This window comes from Antechinus flavipes, chromosome 1 (assembly GCF_016432865.1).
Source record: "Antechinus flavipes isolate AdamAnt ecotype Samford, QLD, Australia chromosome 1, AdamAnt_v2, whole genome shotgun sequence".
Classification (NCBI taxonomy): Eukaryota; Metazoa; Chordata; class Mammalia; order Dasyuromorphia; family Dasyuridae; genus Antechinus; species Antechinus flavipes.
The window spans coordinates 558,703,808-558,728,235 of NC_067398.1; the positions used below are offsets into that span (position 1 = coordinate 558,703,808).

A 24,428-nucleotide genomic window follows, 5' to 3' on the forward strand; every position below is an offset into this window, starting at 1 on the left:
AATGACTACGGACCGAGGCTGCATGCAGCCCAGGAGCGCCGGAGAAGTGGGCGTCCCATGCACGCCGAATGGGTCCTCTTACCTATCAGAGGAGTCCGCATCATCGAACTGCCCCGGGACGGCTTGGCTCATGAGCTGCTCCCGATAGTTCATTGCGGAAGCAGGATGTTCTCGCCCACCAGGCCTGGATGGAGTCGGGATGGGATTGGGGACTGACGCTGTTCCGCGCTCCGTGGTTCTAAAGGTCTTTGCGCTAATCCTCGGGGACACCACTTTTACGCCACACACCCTCTTTCATGTAATTGCCGGCTCACCCGACTCTTCCGCCCAGGCAGTGTCTTCCCCGCGTAGAACAGAACGGTGGAACTCGCGAAGTACGGTGAGCCGAAAGGGACAAACAGTAAAGTCCCAAAACGACACCACCAGTTGGCTAACTATAGAGAAGATAAACGGCAACTCCTTTAACCATCCGCAATCTTGGGACAAGTGCTAACAACCGCCAACTTAGTTATTTAGATTACTACGGCTGAAGCAAAAGAAGCAGCACGTGGGGAATATCCCGAAATATACAAGCCCGGCCGTTTGCTCCGCCCCCTTCCCGTACAGCTGCAGCCAATCCATACCCTGGGCGGGTATCCATACCCTTCAGGAGATATTTGGAGAAAGAGGTTAGCACTAAAGAGAGCGCGTAAAGCACGTTCTCTCCCTTAGGATTGGCTGAACGTGGGCAGATGTCACAACAGGGAATCTTCGTTCTGCCCAGCTGCCAACTGCCTTCATTTTCCAAAGCCATCTGTGGGGGAAAGAGGGCCCACATCTCTCTTCCCCCACACGGGAGGCCGTGCGGGAGGAACGAAGCACTAGACCCGGGCCGCAGACCCAGGAACGCTCAATGGAGTCCGAAAGTGAGCACATGAGCATTTTTAAAAACTGTTGGGGGGCTTTGGTGACCAACAAAAGAGAAATGTGAAAGAGCGTTGAAAAATGAAAAACAACACCCTTAAAGAAAGCGATGAATCTTCTAGTGTTTTCCTGTAAGTGCAGAGCCACCTCTTGAACTCTATCTAAAAAAGCAGGAATGTCATTTTGCCTCTCCAAAAAGGGGTGGTATGCTACAGGTGCCACATGCGGTTCATTACAAGTTGCCCAGTGTCGCCAATTATTTGGAGGTTTGGGGAGGTTTATTTGGTTGGTTTTTTTTTTATTAAATAATATATATTTTTTTCCGGAAACTATATATATATATATATATATATATTCCCCCCCTCCAAAGGACTAAATGGGGACTAGGGAAAATTTAGGAAGGAAAAGATAGCACATTTATTTTTTTTAACTCCTGAGGGAATTGGGGTTAAGTGACTTGCCCAGGGTCACACAGCTACGAAGTGTTAAGTGTCTGAGACCACATTTGAACTCAGGTCCTCCTGACTTCAGGGCTGGTGCGCTATCCACTTCACATCCTAGCTGTCCCCACATTCATTTTTAAAAGAGCGTTAATATAACATTAGAATTTTTAAGAGAGCTTTGGAGTAAATGAATTCAGGTTTATATCTGGTTAAAAAGGGGAGAGTTACTGTGTTGCTGAAGCTTGTAGAGTAAAAAGAGGAAACAGAAAGTGAGGAGGAGGGGGGGATTAAGCCTAACTCAGGCTTTATAGTAATTGTTGGGGGGGGGGGAATTGTCTGTGGTTTGCTTTACTATGAAGAGTGAATGAATGCTGAGTATAATTAGAAATCTGAGCCCTCAAGCAAAATTGTTAGATCAGAACACTTTTTAAAAATTCAACAAACTTTGAACACCAAACTCATTTATATAGTTTTAAGGAATGCTGAGTGCTTTACACATATTATCTTGCATATATATATGTATGTATATGTGTATATACATATATATATACACACACACACATACATATATCTTCATATATAATGTTATAGTTCTGGGACCTACCATCCAATAAAGCTGTTCTCTCCAGAGTTTCCAATGTGAATTCTTGATGCTCTCTCAGTTTTCATTCTTGAGCTAGTGGATGCATTTGAGTGTGTTGACCCTCTTATGTTCCTACTTCCTCCATGTTACTGCTTCCGCCTGGTCTTCCTACCTGTTACCCAGCTTGCCTCTTTCCCCAATTTCCTGTTGAATTATCAACTATGTCCAAATTCGAAAAAATGGGTATATCCCCAAGTATGGTAATGGGCCTTTTCCTCTTTTTTTGTTTAGTAACATCATCTGCTCTCATGGGGCTTAATTTGGAGATCTCATCAGTTCCCATGGATTTATTAAAATTTCTGTGCCGATTTTCCTCACATCTACCCATCCTGCCCAAAATTCACTGATGATCAAGAATCTTGTATTTCCAACTGTCTTTCAGACACGTAAAACTGGATTCCAATAGATATTTTAAACTCAATACATCTCAAACAGAACTCATTTTCTTCCTCCAAATTCTGACCTCCTCCCTAATTATTCAGTCATGTCCAACTCTTTGTGACCCCATTTAGGGTTTTCTTGGCAAAGATACTGGAGTGGTTGCCATTTCTTTACCCAGCTTATTTACAAATGTGGAAACTGAGGCAAACAATTAAAAGTGACTTGACCAGACTCTCATAGCTAGCCAGACTCATCTTGCTGACTTTAGCCTAGCACTCTATCCACTTTGCCACTTAGCTGCCCTCCCTGCTACTTTCCTTGTTTCTATGCTCTTCAGTCACAATTTCAGAAGAATTCAGTTGTAACTTATTTTATTACAAGGGAAAGCAGAAACATGAATGTGGAATTCCTTCTTGTACAGAGTGGAAAGGAAACCAACAATGCCAGCAAGACCTTGACTATTTAAGGGTTACAGCAGAAAGGGGAGGTCTTATGGGAGAAAAGAAAGACATTACCCTCCCAAATGTGAGAAGCTTGAGAGGAAAAAGGAAGCAGTGAGAGAAAGGAAAATAAGGGAGCAAAAAAGTCAGAAGCTCATCCTATCTTCACCCTCCTGAAGGTAGGATGTTCTTTTTCTGTGCAAGAGTCCTAGCTGCACAAAGTTTATTAGTCTGAGTTATACTGGTGGGAGCCAAGTTTGTAGCTGACTCATTTTGGGAGTACATTAAGAACTTAATATAAGTATGAATTACCAAAAAAAAAAAAAAAAAAACTAAAACACATGCTTATTAGCTCAAAGGGGCTTTATCTCTGGAAAAGAGGGCAACTCAAGAAAACAGGTTTATGGACTTCTTCATACAATCTAGAAATCATCCTGAATTCCTCTCTCTCTCACACCCTTCACATCCAAGTTGCTATTATTGGAAACAAAATTCCAAGCATGAATAGCAATCTCAGGATGAGTGAAGCAGTTTAAACTTAGGTTCCTGTAGGAAATGGATGTGAAACTCAAAATAAGCACACACAACCTTCAGAAGCTGAGAAAGTCTTTTTATCCTATTCCAAATGCAGGTCCCTCCTTCCGTTTCCCATTGGTTGGGTACAACGAGGTTCATATGCTTCTCCACCATCTTCAGGTTTCTCCTTGGTATGTTTCCCCTTCTCACCGCACACATTGCATGACTATTAAAATGAGCTTTAGCTCCTCCTGGGGAGAAATTAATATTTATGAAGCAATTGAGCATGGGCACTCTAGCTAAACTATGTCTTTGTCATACTTTCAGCTTTTTAAACTACACAACCAGTTCTACCCAGCTTTACCTGATTTTAGAAGTTCCCCACTCCCCTCCTCTGGATTATTTTCAGTTTTTCTTTCTATGGAAACATAATGGGGTGTGTATGGAAACAGCATTGCCAAGGCTGTCAGTTTCACCTTCACAACATCTCTGCAATGTGCCCCCTTCTCTCCTATTACACTACCACCACTCTGCTGCAGGCTCTCAGCACCTCGTGCCTTGAATTATTGCAATAAGTTGCCTGCTTCAATCTATTCTCTACTACTAAAAGTAATTTCCTCTAGCAAAGATCTGACCATGCCATCCCACCCCAACCCCAAGTTAAACTCTAGTGACTTCCTATTACTTCTGAGAGCAAATACAAAATGCTCTATTTGACATTCAAAGCCCTAGTCCCCTCCTACCTTTCCAGTCTTCTTATACCTACCATGTACCCTTCCATGTACACTTTAATCCTTCCAGCTTCTATTTCAGCTCCAAATCTCTCTGGCTTCCCCCAAATAGAGTTCTTTACCTTCTCTGTTCCAACTCTGACCTCTTAGCAGCAGGCTTCTTCAACTTCTCTCTGTAAATTGTTTCCTATTTATCCTGTGTCAACTAAAAGTAAATGACCAGAAAGCCATAGATGTTATGCACTATTAAGTCTAAAAATACCATAGACTTCATGGAGGCTGTATAATTCCCATTAACTCTTAAAAATAAATAAAACCCAATAGCTTATAGACATGCATGCCAGGGTCCTTTCTAAGACTTGGGAGACCCAAGAACAGGAGGCTAAGCCTTGATGGTATAGAGTTATGACTAAACAAAAAACCAGGCAGTGAGGTACAACCCAAAACTCTGATAAGCAAGGAGAGTTTGCTTAGTAACAAAATTTGTATTCATATCAGAATGTGGTTATGTAGATGCTCATCCAAACTCAAGGACTACCTGGGGCTGATTTGAGCCAATTTTGTGATTTAGCTGCAGCAGAATTCATCCAGAAGATGAGCACAAGCTCAAGGCACAGATTACTTGCAAGGCCTTAGCTCTGAAAATAAGGTATCTCCTAATAGGAAAGAGGGGAGTGATCTTGACTTGGAGGTGCTGGCACTTGAATATATCTTGCTTTGCTTATGTCATCTCTTCCATTAGATTATAAGCCTCTTGAGGGCAAAAACTGTTTTATGCCTCTTTTTGTATCCCTGGGGCTTAGCAGTGGCAAGCATGTAGTAGGGATTAAATAAATGTTGATTAACTCCCAGATTTTTAGATCAAGCTTCACTTTTCCTCCCAAGGTTGCTTGGAATAACCAATTGCCTATTAGATATTTCCAGAGGAATGTTCTTTTGTGTATCTTAATTGTTTCCAAAACAGAATTTATTATCTTTGTTTTTTTCTCTCATTTATCCACCAAATTTGTTATAGTTACTGTCATTCTTCTAGTCATACAAGTTTATAATGTTGATGTTATCCACAGCTTGTCACTCTACTTCATCTTATATAAGTCATTTGCCAAATCTTACCATTTCTATCTCCACAATATCTTTTGTATCATCCCTTTCTTCCTGCTTACACAGAAAACCACCTTAATTAAGACTTTTCACCATATGTTTGAAACTCTGGAATGATGTCCTAATTGGTCTCCCTGCTTCAAGTCTGTCTCTCTGCCAGTTCACAACTTCCAAACTGAATTTTTTAAGTGAACTTCTAAATATATTGCTCTTCTCCTCAAAAAACAAAACAAAACAAAATAAAAAAACTCTACTTGTTGCCTTTAGAATAAAATATAAAAATCTCTGGCTTTTAATATTTTTTACAACTTGTCTCCAGTCTCTTATTTCGAGACTTCTTATTCCTACCCTTCCTGCTCGCTAAAGTATAGCCTTCTGTCTGTGGTTCACATATCGTCCTCTAGTTCCTATATCTGTGCATTGGTCTTCCACCTGAAAACCACTCCATCCTTACTTTTGCCTTGTAGAATCCCTCACTTCCATTAAGACAGCTCACATCCCGGATATCTTCTGCTCATCTTTTCTTATTTTGATGCCCCACTAACTTCTGTAACTACTAACCCTGAATTTAACTAATTTGTGTTTATTTTTGTTTATTTTGTATATAATCAGTATATACTTATATTTGTACATATTGTCTCCCCTGAAAGAATGTAAGCTCCTTGAAGAAAAAATTTTTTTTCCTTCCTTCCACCTTTTTTTTTTTTTTTTTTTTTTTTTTTGTCTTTATGTCCCCAGTGTCCAGCAGAGTTTGGCATGTTGTAAAAGCGTAATAAATATTTGCTGATTGATTTTATTTGATTAGAGTATTTATGTAAATACTCTAGATTGGATGAAAAGATTAAATGAGAAGAGCTTCCACCTCATGGAGCCCACCAACAAGTAAATATCAGTAAAATATATAAGATACTTAAATCTTATATATAAATAACTAATAGGATATTATGTATAAATTAACTATCTAAGAGATGGACCAAGTATTGTGCATGCATGGGAGTGAGGTAGAGAGGGGAAGTAAGAAAGCAGAGGTAACATGTTAGCTATCATTTCTCAGAGTAGGTAATAACTTCAGGAAAACTGAGGAATGTTTGGGGAGGTAGGAACAGACAATAGCCAGGTTTGGCTGGAATACAGTGCTCATAACGTTGTGATAAGTCTAGAAGTAGAAAACATTGCCAGGCTGTGGAGGATCCCACTTTTGGCCATATGAAAAATCCCCTGCCACTCTAGCCAATAAGGGAGAGGCAGATATAAGCCAAGATGTCATGAGAAGCTAATTGGTCCAAGACAAGAAGTTGAGTTGAGGGACAACTGTAAACTTAGACTGGTGAACTTAGGGTTTAAGGTCACAAAACTAAAAATTTGTTAGTCCCTCTCCTTTATAATGATGGAATGACATTTTTATCCCAATAGTTTAGTTCCTTGAGGAGATCTGTTAGGGAAGTATACCCCAGGTAGGACACAATTTTTTTCTTGAACCAATAGATTTTATTCTCAGGACAATTCTAAGGGAAGCTTTGTTCCTATGGTTCCAAATCTAAAGATTCTAGATAATTCTGACAATATAATTTAGTACAATCACTTAAACTTTATTCTATTAAAGTAACTTTCTATTAAATAACTGAATGATACTGGAACTTCTCTTGAGTTGTTATAATAAGATGCAAGTAAGTATGAACATCTAACATTTTTACTTCATCTTTCATTCATTTTGAGAACTTATTACTACAAGCATATTCCAAGCCTGAATCTCCATGATAGATAAATTTGGAAGCCAATCATATATCTGCATATAATTTTCAGAGAAAACAATCTAATCCTGTTACCTTCTTAAAATTTACTATCCATTCATTTAGAAAACTTTTACATTACATCTTTGTCTTGTTTTTTGTCTTATCATTTTTCCTTTAAGAGGTTATCATCCCTATATTATAATTTGACCACAAATACAGGTTAAAAATGTAAGCTGTTCATACTTACTTGCATCTTATTATAACAACTCAAGAGAAGTTCCAGTATCATTCTGTTATTTAATAGATTTAACATTATACTTAGAAAGCCACTTGAATATATAAATTTGCTAGAAAAGGAAAAAGAAGGATATAACTATAACAATGTCATATCATTATCAATGTTTGATTCTAGGCATGTTATATTTGACAGCCAATCAAGAAGTATTAAAAGCAAGGTTCAGTATTAATCAGATAAGGAAATTTCCTTTTCAGAAAGGAAATAACACAGTGGGGAAATAAAGTTAAGAAGATTCTACCTTAGGCCAGGCCAGTGTCACTCAAAAATTTTTCTAGGCAGACTTTATCAGTTCCCAGATTGTAACACATACCATTTTCTATTATTGGCTTCATGATGGTTCAAACAACTATCCCTGTAATGAAAGCTCAAAATGACAGTAAATTATAGGCCCAATAATTTTTCTTTTTTTTTCTTTTCTTATAACCTAATCTTCCTCAGAAAGCCTAAAGTGGACGTTAATCCATTTTACTGGAATAATTACTTTAAATATGAAAGTTCATTCATTTTCCCCAGTGTTCTAAACTATGGTTACATCCCTTAGCAGTTTTCCTGACTGACTGTATTTTAAGTCTTTCAGCGTAACAGAACATACAAACAGTACAATGTGACACAAGAATTTTTCTATATTTTACAAAGAGACAGGCACAAAATAAGATAGACTTATATACTGGATAATTCTATCTAAGTTTTTCTTAAGGGAATCTGAGTTACAAAAGACCTTTTATTAATATAATAATATATTAAAATACAAAAGGCTTCTTACCGGGTGGTTTCAAGTAAACATTTATTAAAACCCAGGAGATAATGGGTCTAACTAGGAATAAAGGCCAACAATTGAGATTTAGATTTGGGATTCACTTGTTTAAATGTGATAAAGTTATAGGAGTGAATGGAATCACTAAAGAGAAGAATTTTTTTTAATTTAATTTTTATTTAATAATTACTTTATATTGACAGTCGTTTATGTTCCGATTTTTTTTCCTCCCTCCCTCCACCCCCTCCCCTAGATGGCAAGCAGTCCTTTATATGTTGGATATGTTGCAGTATATCCTAGATACAATATATGTTTGCAGAACCGAACAGTTCTCTTGTTGCATAGGGAGAATTGGATTCAGAAGGTATAAATAACCCGGGAAGAAAAACAAAAATGCAGATAGTTCACATTCGTTTCCCAGTGTTCTTTCTTTGGGTGTAGCTGCTTTTGTCCGTCATTTATCAATTGAAACTCAGGTCTCTTTGTCAAAGAAATCCACTTCCATCAAAATATGTCCTCATACAATATCGTTGTCGAAGTGTATAATGATCTCCTGGTTCTGCTCATTTCACTTAGCATCAGTTCATGTAAGTCTCGCCAGTCCTCTCTGTGTTCATCCTGCTGGTCATTTCTTACAGAACAATAATATTCCATAACATTCATATACCACAGTTTACCCAGCCATTCTCCAATTGATGGGCATCCATTCATTTTCCAGTTTCTAGCCACTACAAACAGGGCTGCTACAAACATTTTGGCACATACAGGTCCCTTTCCCTTCTTTAGTATTTCTTTGGGATATAAGCCCAATAGAAACACTGCTGGATCAAAGGGTATGCACAATTTGATAATTTTTTGGGCATAATTCCAGATTGCTCTCCAGAATGGTTGGATTCGTTCACAACTCCACCAACAATGCATTAGTGTCCCAGTTTTCCCGCATCCCCTCCAACATTCATCATTATTTTTTCCTGTCATCTTAGCCAATCTGACAGGTGTGTAGTGGTATCTCAGAGTTGTCTTAATTTGCATTTCTTAAAGAGAAGAATTTAAAGAGAAAAGAGATATCAATGACAAAATTTTTGAGAATACCCCCTGTCAGGAAAGGAGACAGAGAAGACACACTTAAAGAAGGAGGAAAAAACATTTGGTATTGGCTAAGAAATAAGACTAGTTGATCAGTAGAACAGGTTAGGTTCACAGGACAAAATAGTCAATAACTGTAGCAATCTAGTGTTTGACAAACCCAAAGATCCTAACTTTTGGGATAAGGATTCATTATTTGACAACAACTGCTGGGAAAATTAGAAATTAGTATGGCAGAAACTACGCATGGACCCATGCTTAACACCGTACACTAAGATAAGATCAAAATGGGTTCATGATTTTGGCATAAAGAACAAGATCATAAATAAATTAGAAGAACATGGGATAGTTTACCTCTCAGACTTGTGAAGGAGGAAGGAATTTGTGACCAAAGAAGAACTAGAGATCATTATTGATCACAAAATAGATAATTTTAATTATATCAAGTTAAAAAGCTTTTGTACAAACAAAACTAATGAAAAAATAGGAGGAGACTTCAAGAGAACATGAAGTCTGGAGAAATCAAAAGAGGAAAAAGCAGGGATGGCAACAGTATCCACTGCAGAAGGTGAAGAAAGAAGACAAAAGCTGTTTGTTTGACCTTATAGTTAAAAGATCATTTGAAAAAACAGATTTAGTAGAAGTTGAACACGGCATTCATGCAGGTCAAAGAAAAAGAATAGGGACAAAGAAGTGGCAAATTGAAAAACATTTGTTTTTAGAATTGGAAGCATAGTTTAGAGCAGATAAGCAGAAACTAATGCTGGGAAGGACTCTAAAGATGCAGGCAAGACCCTGATTGAGGTTGGATGACAACAAAAGTGCCTAGCAATAATAGATGGAAAAGGAAAAGCCCAGGTAAAATCAATTGACAATGCTGCTCTTTCAGGAAAGGTCTTGTCTATAGAGAGTCTATCATTGTTCCTCTGATTTCTCAGACAGAAGCACCCTCCCTCACTATTGCTCTTCTGCTTCAGATTAATCAGCTCTCGAGAGCCAAGGATTCTGCTTTTGTGTGTGCATATCAATTATGTGTGCCTTCATTTATCAAGTGCCAAGTACTCAGGAAGGGTTGCCTCCCAGAGAAGAGATTTTTTTGGCAGGGCCATGTGGAGGATGGGGGACAAGAAAGGCAGGGGTAGTTTAAAAAAGAACTTAAGATTCAAGGTACCATGTCAAGATAACGAGGCCAGAAGTAGGATACGCTGCCTTGAGATGATACTTTCCCCTTTTTTTGTGGTCTTCAAGCAAAGATTAGATAATCATGTGTCAGAATGAGTGAGGTATTTGTTTTTGGACTGAATGTAAGACCCAAAATATTAAGAGTTCAAATCCAGCCTCAGGCATTTCCTAGTTAGGAGAGCCAGGATAAACACTTCACTTTTATGTTCCTGAGATTCTTCATGCATAAAATTAGGATGATAGGGGCAGCTAGGTGGGGCAGTGGATAGAGCACCAGCCCTGAAGTCAGGAGAACCTGAGTTCAAATTTGACCTCAGACACTTAACACTTCCTAGCTGTGTGATCCTGGGCAAATCACTTAACCCCAATTGCCTCAGCAATTAATAAATAAATTTAAAAAATTAAAATAAAACAAAATTAGGATAATAATACCATATATCTTGTGGGAATGAAATGGGGAAAAATTTGTAAAAAGCTTTGCAAAACTTAAGAGTGCTACCTAAATGCTTTTATTTATTAAAAAGCTATTATCACTTATAGATTGTACTTGACAGCCACTGAAATACTTTCCAACTTTGACAGTGATAATTAGCCTTCAGACTATGGGGCACAGAATGTGCATGTTACAGAATTTCAGAGATTAAAGACTTCAGGAAGAAGTAAAATAGGAAAGTCATCATAAAACCAGAAAGAAATTGAAATAGACCTTAAGGAATGGGGAAGATTTAAATATATGAAAGAGAAATAAGAGACTACTCTAGGATATTCTAACTAAGGAAGTCCTGGAGCAAGAATGGATGGCCAAGAGTCATTCTATTAATAGAACATTGAGCAAAGCTCTATGCTGATACATGGTGAGAAGTAAATTTGGCCAGCGCAGAAGGGAGATGTTTGGTGCTATGGTAGGAAATTAGTAAGTTTTTGAGTAGAGGATAATAAAACTACCTATTGCATGATGTTTAAGGGTGATGGGGGGGAGGAGGGTAAACTGGCTCATCCTGGTAGAAGTGGATTCCCAAAGTTTCCCAAGATAGACAGGAAGGAGGCCAAGAATGGTGGAAATGGTCTCTAAAAATGGATTAGGATAGTAGGGAAACCTAAATTAAACTCTGTATCAGTAATCTGGGCATATGATGATTAGACTCTAGAGTAAAGGGAGACTAAGAGGTATAGTTAAATAAAGGAAATATTTTAAAAGAATTATTGTTTTGAAAGAATAGCAAATAGGAATTTGTGACTGAATAAATATGAGCTAGGTGGTACAGTGGATAGAGTGACAGGCCTGGAGTCAGGAAGACTTATCTTTCTTAGTTCTAATGCAGCCTCAGATACTTCTTAGCTGTGTGACCCTGGGTGAGTCACTTAACCCTGTTTGCCTCAATTTCCTTAACTGAAAAATGAGCTGGAGAAGGAAATGGCAAATCACTGCTCTATCTTTGCCAAGAAAACCCCAAATGGGGTCACAAAACGCTGGGGTTTTGTTTTTTTTTTTTTTTAACTATTTATTTATTTATTTACAAAGTATATGCATAGGTAATTTTTCCAACATTCACCCTTTTGTTCCAAAACCTTTTGTTCCAAATTTTCCTCACCTTTCCCCCACTCCCTTCCCTAGCTGGCAGATAGTCCAATACATGTTACATGTTAAATCCAATATATGTATACATATTTATACAGTTATCTTGCTGCACAAGAAAAATCAAATCAAGAAGAAAGGAAAAGAAAAACTGAGAAAGAAAACAAAAAGTAAGGAAATAACAACAGAAAGTGAGGTGTTCCACACTCTATTCCTACCACAGTTCTCTCTCTGGATGTAGATGACTCTTCATCCCTGAACAGTTGGAAATGGTTTGAATCATCTCATTGTTGAAGAGAGCCACGTCCATCAGAATAGATCGTCATATAGTCTTGTTGTTGCTGTGTATAATGATCTCCTAGTTCTGCTCATTTCACTTAGCATCAGTTCATGTCTCTCCAGGCCTCTCTGAAATCATCCTGTTGATCATTTCTTACAGAACAATTATATTCCATAGCATTCATATACCATAATTTACTAAGCCATTCATTAATTGATGGGCATCCACTCAGTTTCCAGTTTCTTGCCACTACAAAAAGGGCTGCCACAAACATTTTTGCACATCTGGGTCCTTTTCTCTCCTTTAGGATTTTCACCAACAATGTATCAATGTCCCAGTTTTCCCACATCCCCTCTAATATTCATCATTATTTTTTCCTGTCATCTTAGCCAATCTGACAGATGTATAGTGTATTAATTTGCATTTCTCTGATCAATGGTGATTTGGAGTACCTTTTCATGTGACTACATATAGTTTTAATTTCTTCATCTGAAAATTGTTCATGTCCCTTGACCATTTATCAATTGGTCTTTTATTGAACTTTTTATTTTATTGAACTTTTAAATTGAATTTTTATAAATTTGAGTCAATTCTCTATATATTTTAGAAATGAGGCCTTTATCAGATCCTTTGGGTATAAAAGTGTTTTCCCAGTTTATTGCTTCCCTTCTAATTTTGTCTGCATTAGTTTTGTTTGTACAAAAACTTTTTAACTTAATATAATCAAAATTATCTATTTTGTGATCAATAATGATCTCTAGTTCTTCTTTGGTCACAAATTCCTACCTCCTCTACAAATCTGAGAGGTAAACCATCCTATATTCTCCTAATTTGTTTTTATAATATCATTCTTTATGTCTAGATCATGAACCCATTTTGACCTTATTTTAACCAATATGGTATCAGGTGTGGGTTTTTGCCTAGTTTCTGCAATACTCGTTTCCATTTTTCCCAGCTGTTTTTGTCAAATAGTGAATTCTTATCCCAAAAGCTGGGGCCTTTAGGTTTGTCAAATACTAGATTGCTACAGTCACTGACTATTGTGTTCTGTGAACCCAACCTGTTCCACTGATCAATTTTTCTATTTCTTAGCCAATACCAAATGGTTTGATGACCACTGCTTTATAATATAGTTTTAGATCTGATACAACTAGGCCACATTCATTTGCTTTTCTCTTCATTAATTCCTTTGAAATTCTTGATCTTTTGTTCTTCCAGATGAATTTGTTATTTTTTCTAGGTCAGTAAAATAGTTTCTTGGGTGTTTGATTGGTATAGCAACAAATAAATAGATTAGTTTAGGGAGTATTATCATCTTTATTATATTCGCTCGACCTATCCAAAAGCACTTGATATTTTTCCAATTGCTTAGATCTGACTTTATTTGTGTGGAAAATGTTTTGTACTTTTGCTCGTATAGTTCCTGACTTTACCTTGGCAGATGGATTCCCAAATATTTCATACTATCAAGTTATTTTAAATGGAATTTCTCTTTGTATCTCTTGCTTTTGAATTTTGTTAGTGATATATAAAAATGCTGATGATTTATGTGGATTTATTTTGTATTCTGCAACTTTGCTAAAGTTATGGATTATTTCTAATAGTTTTTTTTAGTTGATTATTTATGTATACTATCATATCATCTGCAAAAAGTGATAATTTGGTTTCCTCATTACCTACTCTAATTCCTTTAATTTCTTTTTCTTCTCTTATTACCAAAGCTAGCATTTCTAATACAATATTGAATAGTAATAGTAATAGTGGGCAACTTTGTTTCACCTCTGATCTTATTAGGAATGGTTCCAATTTATCCCCATTACATATGCTGCTTGCTGATGGTTTTAAATAGATGGTACTGATTATTTTAAGGAAAAGTCCATTTATTCCTATACTCTCTAGTTTTTTTTTAAATAGGAATGGATGTTAGATTTTATCAAATGCTTTTTCTGCATCTATTGAGATGATAATATGGTTTTTGTTAATTTGGTTATTGATATAGTCAATTATGCTAATAGTTTTCCTAATATTGAACCAGCCCTGCATTCCTGGTATAAATCCTACTTGGTCGGGGTGTATTATCCTGGAGATGATTATCTGTAATCTCTTTGCTAATATTTTGTTTAAGATTTTTGCATCAATATTCATTAGGGAGATTGGTCTATAATTTTCTTTCTCTATTTTCATCCTAATTGGTTTAGGTATCAGTACCATGTCTGTGTCATAAAAGGAATTTGATCCTTCATTCCCTATTTTTTCAAATAGTTTATATAGTATTGGAGTTAATGGTTCTTTAAATTTTTGGTAGAATTCACATGTAAATCCAACTGGTCCTGGGGATTTTTTTCAGGGAATTGATTAATAACTTATTCTATTTCTTTTTCTAAAATGGGATTATTTAAATAATTTATTTCTTCTTCTGTTAATCTGGGTAATTTATATGTTTGTAGGTATTCCTCCATTTCACTTAGGTTATCAAATTTATTGGCATAAAGTTGAGCAAAGTAACTCCTAATAATTCCTCTAATTTCCTCTTCATTGGTGGATAGTTCTCCCTTTTCATTTTTGAGTCTTAACAATTTGATTTTCCTCTTTCCTTTTTCTAATCAAATTAACTAAAGGTTTATCTATTTTGTTGGTTTTTTCATAAAACCAACTCTTAGTTGGTATTTGATCAAAGCCCCATTTTGTAGTAGAAAAAAGGAATGAGTTAACACTCAAGTTTTCAAGCCTAGGTAACTGGAAAAATGGTATTGCTACTGACAAAAACAGGAAAGTTGGGAGGGATAAGTGCCATTTGGGGGGTAGAAATGGCAAATTAGTTTTAGAGCCTTAGATGTCTCCAGTAAGATTCTGTAAATATCCTTTGTTAAAGTGGCAGAACAAATAAAGACTTATAATATGTATCATCTGATCTGGTCTTTTGGATTGCCTTTAGCTTCCATAGCCCCTAAGCCTTCTAGGAGTTACTTGACTAATTGCTTTGCCATTATCCTTGTTTATAGAAGATTGTATCCAAACAAATTTTACCACCATATATGATTACACTGTATGCACACACACACATCTACATGTATATAGAGAGAAATATATAGATATATATGGAAAGAGTGAAACTTAACTCTTAGAAATAGCATTTAGTTTTGTCCACTACCTTTTCTAAATAACATACCAAGTCAGGAATTATATGAGCAAAATTATAAAAAAGTCTCCACACAAATAAAGTCAGACTTAAATAATTGGAAAAATATTAAGTGCTCTTGGATCGGCCGAGCGAACATAATAAAGATGACAATACTCCCTAAACTAAACTATTTATTTAGTGCTATACCAATCAGACTTCCAAGAAAATATTTTAATGATCTAGAAAAAATAACAACAAAATTCATATGGAACAATAAAAAGTCGAGAATCTCAAGGGAATTAATGAAAAAAAAATCAAACGAAGGTGGCCTAGCTGTACCTGATCAAAAATTATATTATAAAGCAGCAGTCACCAAAACCATTTGGTATTGGCTAAGAAATAGATTAGTGGATCAGTGGAAAAGGTTAGGTTCACAAGACAGAATAGTCAATTATAGCAATCTAGTGTTTGACAAACCCAAAGCCCCTAACTTCTGGGAAAAGAATTCATTATTTGATAAAAACTGCTGGGATAATTGGAAATTAGTATGGCAGAAATTAGGCATGGACCGACACTTAACACCATATACCAAGATAAGATCAAAATGGGTCCATAACCTAGGCATAAAGAACAAGATTATAAATAAATTAGAGGAACATAGAATAGTTTATCTCTCAGACTTGTGGAGGAGAAAGAAATTTGTGACCAAAGATGAACTAGAGACCATTACTGATCACAAAATAGAAAATTTTGATTACATCAAATTAAAAAGCCTTTGTACAAACAAAACTAATGCAAACAAGATTAGAAGGGAAGCAACAAACTGGGAAAACATCTTCACAGTTAAAGGTTCTGATAAAGGCCTCATTTCTAAAATATATAGAGAACTGACTCAAATTTATAAGAAATCAAGCCATTCTCCAATTGATAAATGGTCAAAGGATATGAACAGACAATTTTCAGAGGATGAAATTGAAACTATTACCACTCATATGAAAGAGTGTTCCAAATCATTATTGATCAGAGAAATGCAAATTAAGACAACTCTGAGATACCACTACACATCTGTCAGATTAGCTAAGATGACAGGAAAAAATAATGATGAATGTTGGAGGGGATGCGGGAAAACTGGGACACTAATGCATTGTTGGTGGAGGTGTGAACGAATCCAACCATTCTGGAGAGCAATCTGGAATTATGCCCAAAAAATTATCAAATTGTGCATACCCTTTGATCCAGCAGTGTTTCTATTGGGCTTATACCCCAAAGAAATACTAAAGAAGGGAAAGGGACCTGTATGTGCCAAAATGTTTGTAGCAGCCCTATTTGTAGTGGCTAGAAACTGGAAAATGAATGGATGCCCATCAACTGGAGAATGGCTGGGTAAATTGTGGTATATGAATGTTATGGAATATTGTTCTGTAAGAAATGACCAGCAGGATGAATACAGAGAGGACTGGCGAGACTTACATGAACTAATGCTAAGTGAAATGAGCAGAACCAGGAGATCATTATACACTTCGACAATGATATTGTATGAGGACATATTTGAATGGAAGTGGATTTCTTTGACAAAGAGACCTAACTAAATTTCAATTGATAAATGACGAACAAAAGCAGCTACACCCAAAGAAAGAACACTGGGAAACGAATGTGAACTATCTGCATTTTTGTTTTTCTTCCCGGGTTATTTATACCTTCTGAATCCAATTCTCCCTATGCAACAAGAGAACTGTTCGGTTCTGCAAACATATATTGTATCTAGGATATACTACAACATATCCAACATATAAAGGACTGCTTGCCATCTAGGGGAGGGGGTGGAGGGAGGGAGGGAAAAAAATCGGAAAAGAAACGAGTGCAAGGGATAATGTCAATATAAAGTAATCATTAAATAAAAATTTAAAAAAAATAACATACCAAAAAATGCCATTTATTGTTTTCTTAATGTGTAGGAAAGATGAGAAGATTAGCTTTTTTCTACTATATTTAGAATATGCTAGTTGGCATCAAAATGTTAATTTAGGGGCCTTAATTTAACACCTATAAACAATAACTATCAAAAATATTTTGAAGAGGATATTCCTAATAAACAGCTAGAAATCTCATAAGAAGTAGATGCCACTAACATCAGCACTTTTTCTGAAGACTTAACTCAATCAGATTTTCATTTGTTTTTGGACAGCAGTTCTGTAACTTAAAAATTAACTCAGGTGTGCATTAGTTGTGAATTCTGGTGGATGCAAATTCACACTGTACTTAAAGCTGTTGTCAGTATGAAATGCCCTCAAAGAAATAATAGGCGAAAACAAAGGGAGTTCAGGGATAAGTCTTTCTAATTATATTGGTTATTCATGTTCATAGAACTTCTGAGTAGAAGGAATCTTTGAGATCATTCCACTTTTGTAGTTAAAGAAACAGTATAAGATTAAATGATTTGCCCATGTTCTCACAGCTAGTTAGTGGCAAGAGGAGGATAATAATAACAGCTGACATCAGTGTAGAACTTTAAGGCTTAAACATCATTCCACAAATATTATCTCCTCACTTGTTCCTCACAATAATCCTGTGAAATAGGTACTACAGATAATATTATCTGCATTTTATGTCTGAGGAAACTCAGAATCAGTGATCCCAAAACCTTCTGAGTGTTGGGAGTCAACATTGTCACCCACTTTTATCCTGACTCAGCATTATATTTCACTGCATTATCATCATCAGTGTGTGCATTAATGAGTTCACCATTTATTTAGAGTATAGCATTTTAAGAGTTGGAAGAGACAAAAGCTAAATAAATTTACACATTATCCAGTCTAAACCAAAATTATAAATTTTTCCATTCTGATATATAATATCTGAATTCTAAGCATAAATAATTCCATTTTTTATCCTCAGGAAATTGCTAGTTTCTAGTTTGATTTTTTTTCCCCACAATAAAACTGATTTTAATGTCAAAAGAGCTTCATTAATTCAGAACATTTGGTTGTTAAGTAGACTGACATTTATATACTATATTAAGATTGTAAAGCATATTGTCTACATTAGATCATTTGAGCTCTGCCAGCAGAATGGAAGATCTGACAGACCCTACTTAGTTAGAAAGGCTTCTAGGTCCAATAATGGATTTTATATGTATCCTGTTGCCTGAAGACCAGCCTAGCTAATATTGAAGACACCCATAACAAAGTTGATTGTGAAGTAATCAATTCCTGTCCATAGTAACTTTCAAATACTTTGTCCAAACTTTGGACAAAGTTGTGGAAATATTGTTGTCTGCCTCAATAGAGGGACACCAACAAAATCAAGAATCTTTGATGTATTTAAGTATGCTGAAATAAATGACCAAAAGAATAAAAATACTTATTTTAATAAAAAAGAAGAAAATTTTGAGGATTGGGTTTTCAAACAATTTGTGTACAAGTCAGTGTTTGAATGTCTATCATGCTTGCTATCTTTTGTAAAATAAGATGTGAACGTATTACTGATTTGGTCTTGAACATACATTTCTAAATTAGCGTGAGGCCTAAATTGTAGATCCTAAAAAATAAAATGTGGGCTTATAACATTAAATAACTGCAGTTAACTAGAATTAGACTAAGACAATTATTGTGCAAGATGGGTAGGTAGTACAGTGGATTAAGGAAAACTCATCTTCTTGAGTTCAATGCTGTCCTCAGGTACTGATTAGCTGTGTGACTCTGAGCAAGTCATTTAACTCTGTGTGTCCTAATCTTCTCATTTGCAAAATGAGCTAAAGAAGGAAATGGCAAAACACTTGAGTATCTCTGCCAAGAAAACCTTTTGAGGAATCATGAGGTTTTGGACATGACTGAAAACTGACTGAACAAGACTAAGACTGTGTTACCTAATTATAGGCCCTAAGTAGACTACTTTAATGAAGTTCTGACATATAACCAGCATAGCAATTTTAATAAGTGAATTGTTTTAAAAATATATTAGGGTACCCCAAAACACTTTCTCTTAAATACTTTACACATTTTTCCTTTAGTCTTACATATACTATTAACTTGCTTTCTACATAGAGAGTTAAAAAAAAAAAAAAGTCCAGTACTTGCATTAATTATCACAAATTTTAATGCAGTAGAATCAGGCTTTATTTTAGAATAGTTTTTCTCTTTCATTTATGTAGTAGTTTTTAGTTTTAATAGCATTTTGCTAATAGCAAGTTGTAAGTATTACAGTTGTTATTCTCATTGATACACCTCAGAAGAGAAAACTGGTAAGTGTCTTGCCCAGCCACATGCCTAATAAGTGGCAGAGGTGGAATATGAATTCAAGTTTTCCATCTCCGAGTTCAGTGGAATTTTTTTCCCTTGGCATTATAGAGCCTCTCAACTATTAAATTGCTGACATTGGATAATTTGTCTACCATAGTGTATAAACATAAAGGCATCCTTGTTGTTCATTGTCCATTACTATATCTCTGTATTCATGGACACGTAAGGTTTGACCTGTAGGATTAAATTTAATAGTATATCAAGATCATTGGGATTGGATTTTCCTGTTTAATGTCACAACTTACATAGAACTGGCTTTCTTAAAGGGGAGTTAAAATATGTCATTTTATGGCTCTAGACTAGATAACTCATTCTTTTGTAAAGCTAACACACTCTAATCTCCTGCAGACTGAAAACGGAAAAACTGTAGGAGTTTTCATGGGGTGATGGTGATGAGAGTGGCTTTTTTGAGGAGGGGGGAGTATCTTTATTAGTTTCTTTTTTGTGTGCTTATAGGACAAAATAAACAAGGTACATAGGGGGAAAAGATGATTATGTCACACTAGACAACTTAAAACATGGTAAGTATCTCTTCAGTAGTGATATAAAAAGCAGAAAAACTGACATCTCTTGCCCTGAGACAGCTCACAAATATGGTATTTTAAGTGTTTTAAAAGACATTGAGTTAGTAAAACAATTCTTTACTTACTTTTTTATGTGAACAAGTGAAATTATTCCATTTTTATTGTACTTCATCATTTTATCAATTAACAGTATTCAAGTATTAGTCATATGCATTGGCCACAGTAATGTGGCCTTATATTTATATTTATATAGGGCTTTTTGGATTACGTAGTGTTTTCATGTGGTCTCATCCACAAATTTTCATTTCTTGTGGCACTTGTCAGTGTTGGGATATAATCAAGGTGTTGGCTTGAGAGTCAAGACTTATATCTAACCTAACCTTCATATGAACAGAAATTCCTCTATACCATCTTCTCAAGTTATTACCAAATCTTTGGTAGAAGAACTCTTAATGAAAGGGAACCTATTATTTTTCTGTGACAATCTGTTATAATGTAGATAGCCCTAATTTGGGGGATTCTTTTTTTGTATAAAATCTAGATCTTTACAATTTCTGTTCATTCTTAGTTTTTTTTTTTTCCCCTAGGGGCTAGACAAATAAGGCAAATTTCTTTTCCATATAGTTACGTATTAAATACTTGAAGGACACTATTCTCGGTACCTTGAATCTTCCTTCTCAATTTTCAGTTCCTTCAAAAATGTTAATACTAATCCTGTCAATCAGTCAGTAAACATTTACTATGTTCCAGGCACTTGTGCTGAGCACTGGGTCTACAAAGAAAGGCAAATGATAGCCCATGTTCTAAAGATGGAAGACAACATACAAAAAAGAAGAAAAATGGAGGCTAAGGGTATAATGGACAGAACAAGGTCCAGAGGAGTGGGAAAGATAAGATGGTTACCCTCCTTAAATGGAGGATCTGGGAGGGGCAGAGAAGGCATGAGTATCAAAGATGATGTATTTTGCAGGATGATAAGATTCTAGAGATCAGGACAAATGGAGACATGCAGCTGTGTGGGAAATGATGACATACTTTAGAGCACAAGTGTCAAATACAGGGACCTATGTGGTAGCCTGCAACACTCCATGTGCTGCCTAAGTCAGGTTAAAAAATAATTTGAAAATATATAGTAAAATAAATAAAATGTAGATAATGTTAATATGTGATTTTCTAAGTCACTATGCGCCTATAGCGATCCTTACATGTGGTTTAGTGGTCCCTGTTTTTGATTTTGATACCACTACTCTACAGACTTCTCCCCCTCTTGCTCACTCTGGAAGTGTCATCAAATATGGCAATCATAATTTAGGACAGTGGTTCACATAGGATCTGACCAATAAAGAGGACACTGAAACCCTCGCCTCCTTTAGTTATAAATGCTGTGCATCTTAATGGAGATTATGTCCACATTAGTTTTTTTGGCCAAAAAGATATTAGTCAACAAACATTTATTAAGCATATATGCCAGTCACTAGTGACTCTTATAAAGTTTGCACTTCCCATAAAAATCCCAGGTCTTTTTCAGATAGCTTATTGTCAAGCTATTCCTTTCCCACTTGTACTTTGGATCCAAGTGTAGAGCTTTATACTTTTCTCTATTAAAATGTTATTACATCGAAACCACTATTCTTTCCTGTCCTGATCCTTTAGGATTATGATCCTATAGAATAATATGCAAACAAGTTGCTTCAAATTTGCTAACTATTTATAATTTAAATTTCAAATACAGGCCATCTGTTCATGCAAGTCTTTTGTCATTGATTAAAAAAAATGTTAAATAGTATCAGGCCAAAAATAGACTTTAGGTGGTCACTTCATTAGAGACCTTTTTCTAAATTGACTTTTGGTTCTAATCACTCAAGAATTTAATAATTAAACCTTACTGTAGTTCTATCTTGTCCATATTTCTCCATATCGTTCACTACAATAGTATGAGAGACTTTGTCAAATGATATACTAAAATCTAGACATATTGTGACTACTTCATTTCTTCTTTTTACTCATCTAACAACTCTATCACTAAATGGTAATGTGGTTAAATCTAGTATCATCTTTTTGCTTGTTAAGCTATACCAGCTTTTTTATTGATTAGTGTTTTCTTTTTAAAATCATCATGTTAATAATATTCTGTAATAATCCCAGGAATTGAGATAAAGCTCACAATCTGTAGTTTGAAGATTTTAATTTTTTTCCCCTTTGGAAGCCAGAACACTTGCCCTTTTCAAGTCATGCCCTCTCTTTCATTCTTCATGATCTTTTAAAGATTACTAACAGTCTCAGAAGTCATATGTTCTAGTTCTTTCAGTAACTTCCCACTTCCTCTTGAAATGACTTGCGATATAGAATTTAGGACTATTAAATCCTATCTATCCTTTCTCTTAATCCTTTGAAATGTTTTTCCCGAGTCTGGGAAGCATGTCAAGATTGTGTCCAGCTTCAGCTCCCCTTTATCACAAATCCTAGAATGGAATGATCACTTTCTTCCATTCCCCTATCACCGTGCCCAAGATTTCCATCTCTTCTGCTGATACAGACCTTCTTGGTCATAATCAAATCCAAATTGTAAGTTCTTGTCTCTTGTCTCTAATCTTACTTTTTGGAAAAAGAAATTATTTTTAAGGGGATTTTTAAATTATATGATTTGAATTAAATTGTACTGTTAAATTGTATAAATTGAATTTAAAAAATTAAAAAATGCATCAGCTGCTCTGCCATTGACAACTCCAAAAGATGAGTGTGTGGTTGAAGTATTTTATGATTATCATATTAGATCTCAGTGCCAGTTTTATGATCTGTTTCAAAACTCCCTACCTGTTTTCTTTTTCTTTGTGTGTAGCCTATAATAGAATCCTATAATATTTCTTCAATATCTATTTCCATTGATCTTTCCTACATATTAATGTTTTCATTTCTCTGAGTCCTGGATTTCCTCAAATGAGTGTATATCTTTATAATTTCAATTTCCTACTTTAACTGTTTAAATATTGCATGTTCTAACACAGTAGTAGGTAGTAAATAGATTGCCAGACCTGGAGTCGGGAAGACTCACCTTTCTGAGTCCAAATCTTGACCTTAGACACTTAATAACTATGTAACCCTGGCCAGATCACTTGATCCTGTCTGCCTCAGTTTCCTCCTCTGTAAAATGAGCTGGTGAAGGAAATGGCATACTACTCCAGCATCTTTGCCAAGAAAAGCCCATGATGGGTGATGAAAAGTCTGACACAACTGAGCAATTACACAACAAATTCCCCAGTAATCATTTTCCCTTTGTGTCTGGTCAGTTGCCAAGCTTTGCTGACTCTACCCTTGAATCCATCCCTTCTTCTTCATTAATATCACGTCTAAAGAAGTAGCAGGTTGTGGGAGAGCTGTTCAAAATGTGAAGAATTCATTCAGGTGTTTTTATAATCATAGCTCTTGATTGATGTGAAAAGGCTCATGGACAAAATCAAAAATAGGTTGGCAACATGTTGTGAGTGAAGAGAGCTTTTTAAAGGTCCAAGGGAAGATGGTGAGAGGAAGTAAGGGCAAAAAGTAGTTAGGGAGGATCCTTGTCAGGAACAAAATAACCTGCATATTATGTTTACATTGGCCATGCTGGAGCAATAGGAAGATGGGCATTATAATACAGGATAATGAGATTGCTCTTGTCATAAAGGTGGTATGTAGGGTGAGCACAGGCCTATTGTGCCCATTCAGGGAAGAAGGCTCCAGCATTTGTTTGGATGATTATTCCACAGACAAAGCAGTCCCAGGAATTTGGCCTCCCTTTGTGCGTGATAAAGTGGACAGTGGGGTAGACTCCATCACACTCATGCTGATCAGCCCCTATCCTCTAGCTAAAAATGATAGTTCCTCATTCTCTAATCCATCTTCCACATGGCTGCCAAACCAATGTTCCTCATGCACAGAGCCAACCATATTACTTGGCTGCTCTGGGAGCTCCAGTTAGTCCCAGTTTCCCCTAGAATAAAACACAAATGCCTCTGGAATTCACTCTCTTTCACACATTCTACATCCTAACAAAATTGGCTACTTGACTATTTTCTTTACATTCCACATTATAATTCCATGCCTTTCCATCAGCTGTACCCTGTGCCTGGAATACACTCTTCCCTCATCTCCATTTCTGAGAAGCCTGAACTTCCTTTATGCTTCAACTCAAGCTCAAGTCCATCCTCGCCCAAGAGTTGTTCATGCCCTGATCTTCGCCTTTTGCCCAAAACTACTTTGTATTTACCTTGAATATTTTTTGTATTCATTTATTTATGTTTTCATTTCCTTGAGATCAAGAACTTTTTTTTATTTTGCCTTTTAATCCACAGCCTAGTACATATAAATGCTTAATAAATGCTTGAATCCCATCCCACTAAGTTTCAATAATAGTTATGAAGTCAAATTTGTCTCTATGT

At 35.9% G+C, this 24,428-nt stretch overlaps 2 protein-coding genes across 4 annotated transcripts in view; one reads left to right on the top strand and one right to left on the bottom strand.

The window, feature by feature from the left end:
- The window catches only part of RIOK1 (RIO kinase 1), a 34,769-nt gene extending 34,258 nt beyond the window's left edge, over window positions 1-511 (bottom strand). Inside the window, exon 1 of the mRNA XM_051970731.1 lies at window positions 83-511. Within this exon, the coding sequence (XP_051826691.1) occupies window positions 83-153 (71 nt within the window). The 5' untranslated portion in view covers window positions 154-511. The remainder of the gene's footprint in view (window positions 1-82) is intronic.
- A 139-nt stretch (window positions 512-650) lies between these two features.
- CAGE1 (cancer antigen 1) overlaps window positions 651-24,428 on the top strand; it is a 92,315-nt gene continuing 68,537 nt past the window's right edge. For 2 of the 3 annotated variants that reach the window (XM_051970725.1, XM_051970726.1), the window contains exons 1-2: window positions 651-905; window positions 3,442-3,517. In XM_051970725.1, the coding sequence (XP_051826685.1) occupies window positions 732-905; window positions 3,442-3,517 (250 nt within the window). In that variant the 5' untranslated portion in view covers window positions 651-731. Of the gene's footprint in view, window positions 1,035-3,441; window positions 3,518-24,428 lie in introns of all 3 variants that reach the window. The other variant, XM_051970727.1, reaches the window with a different exon arrangement.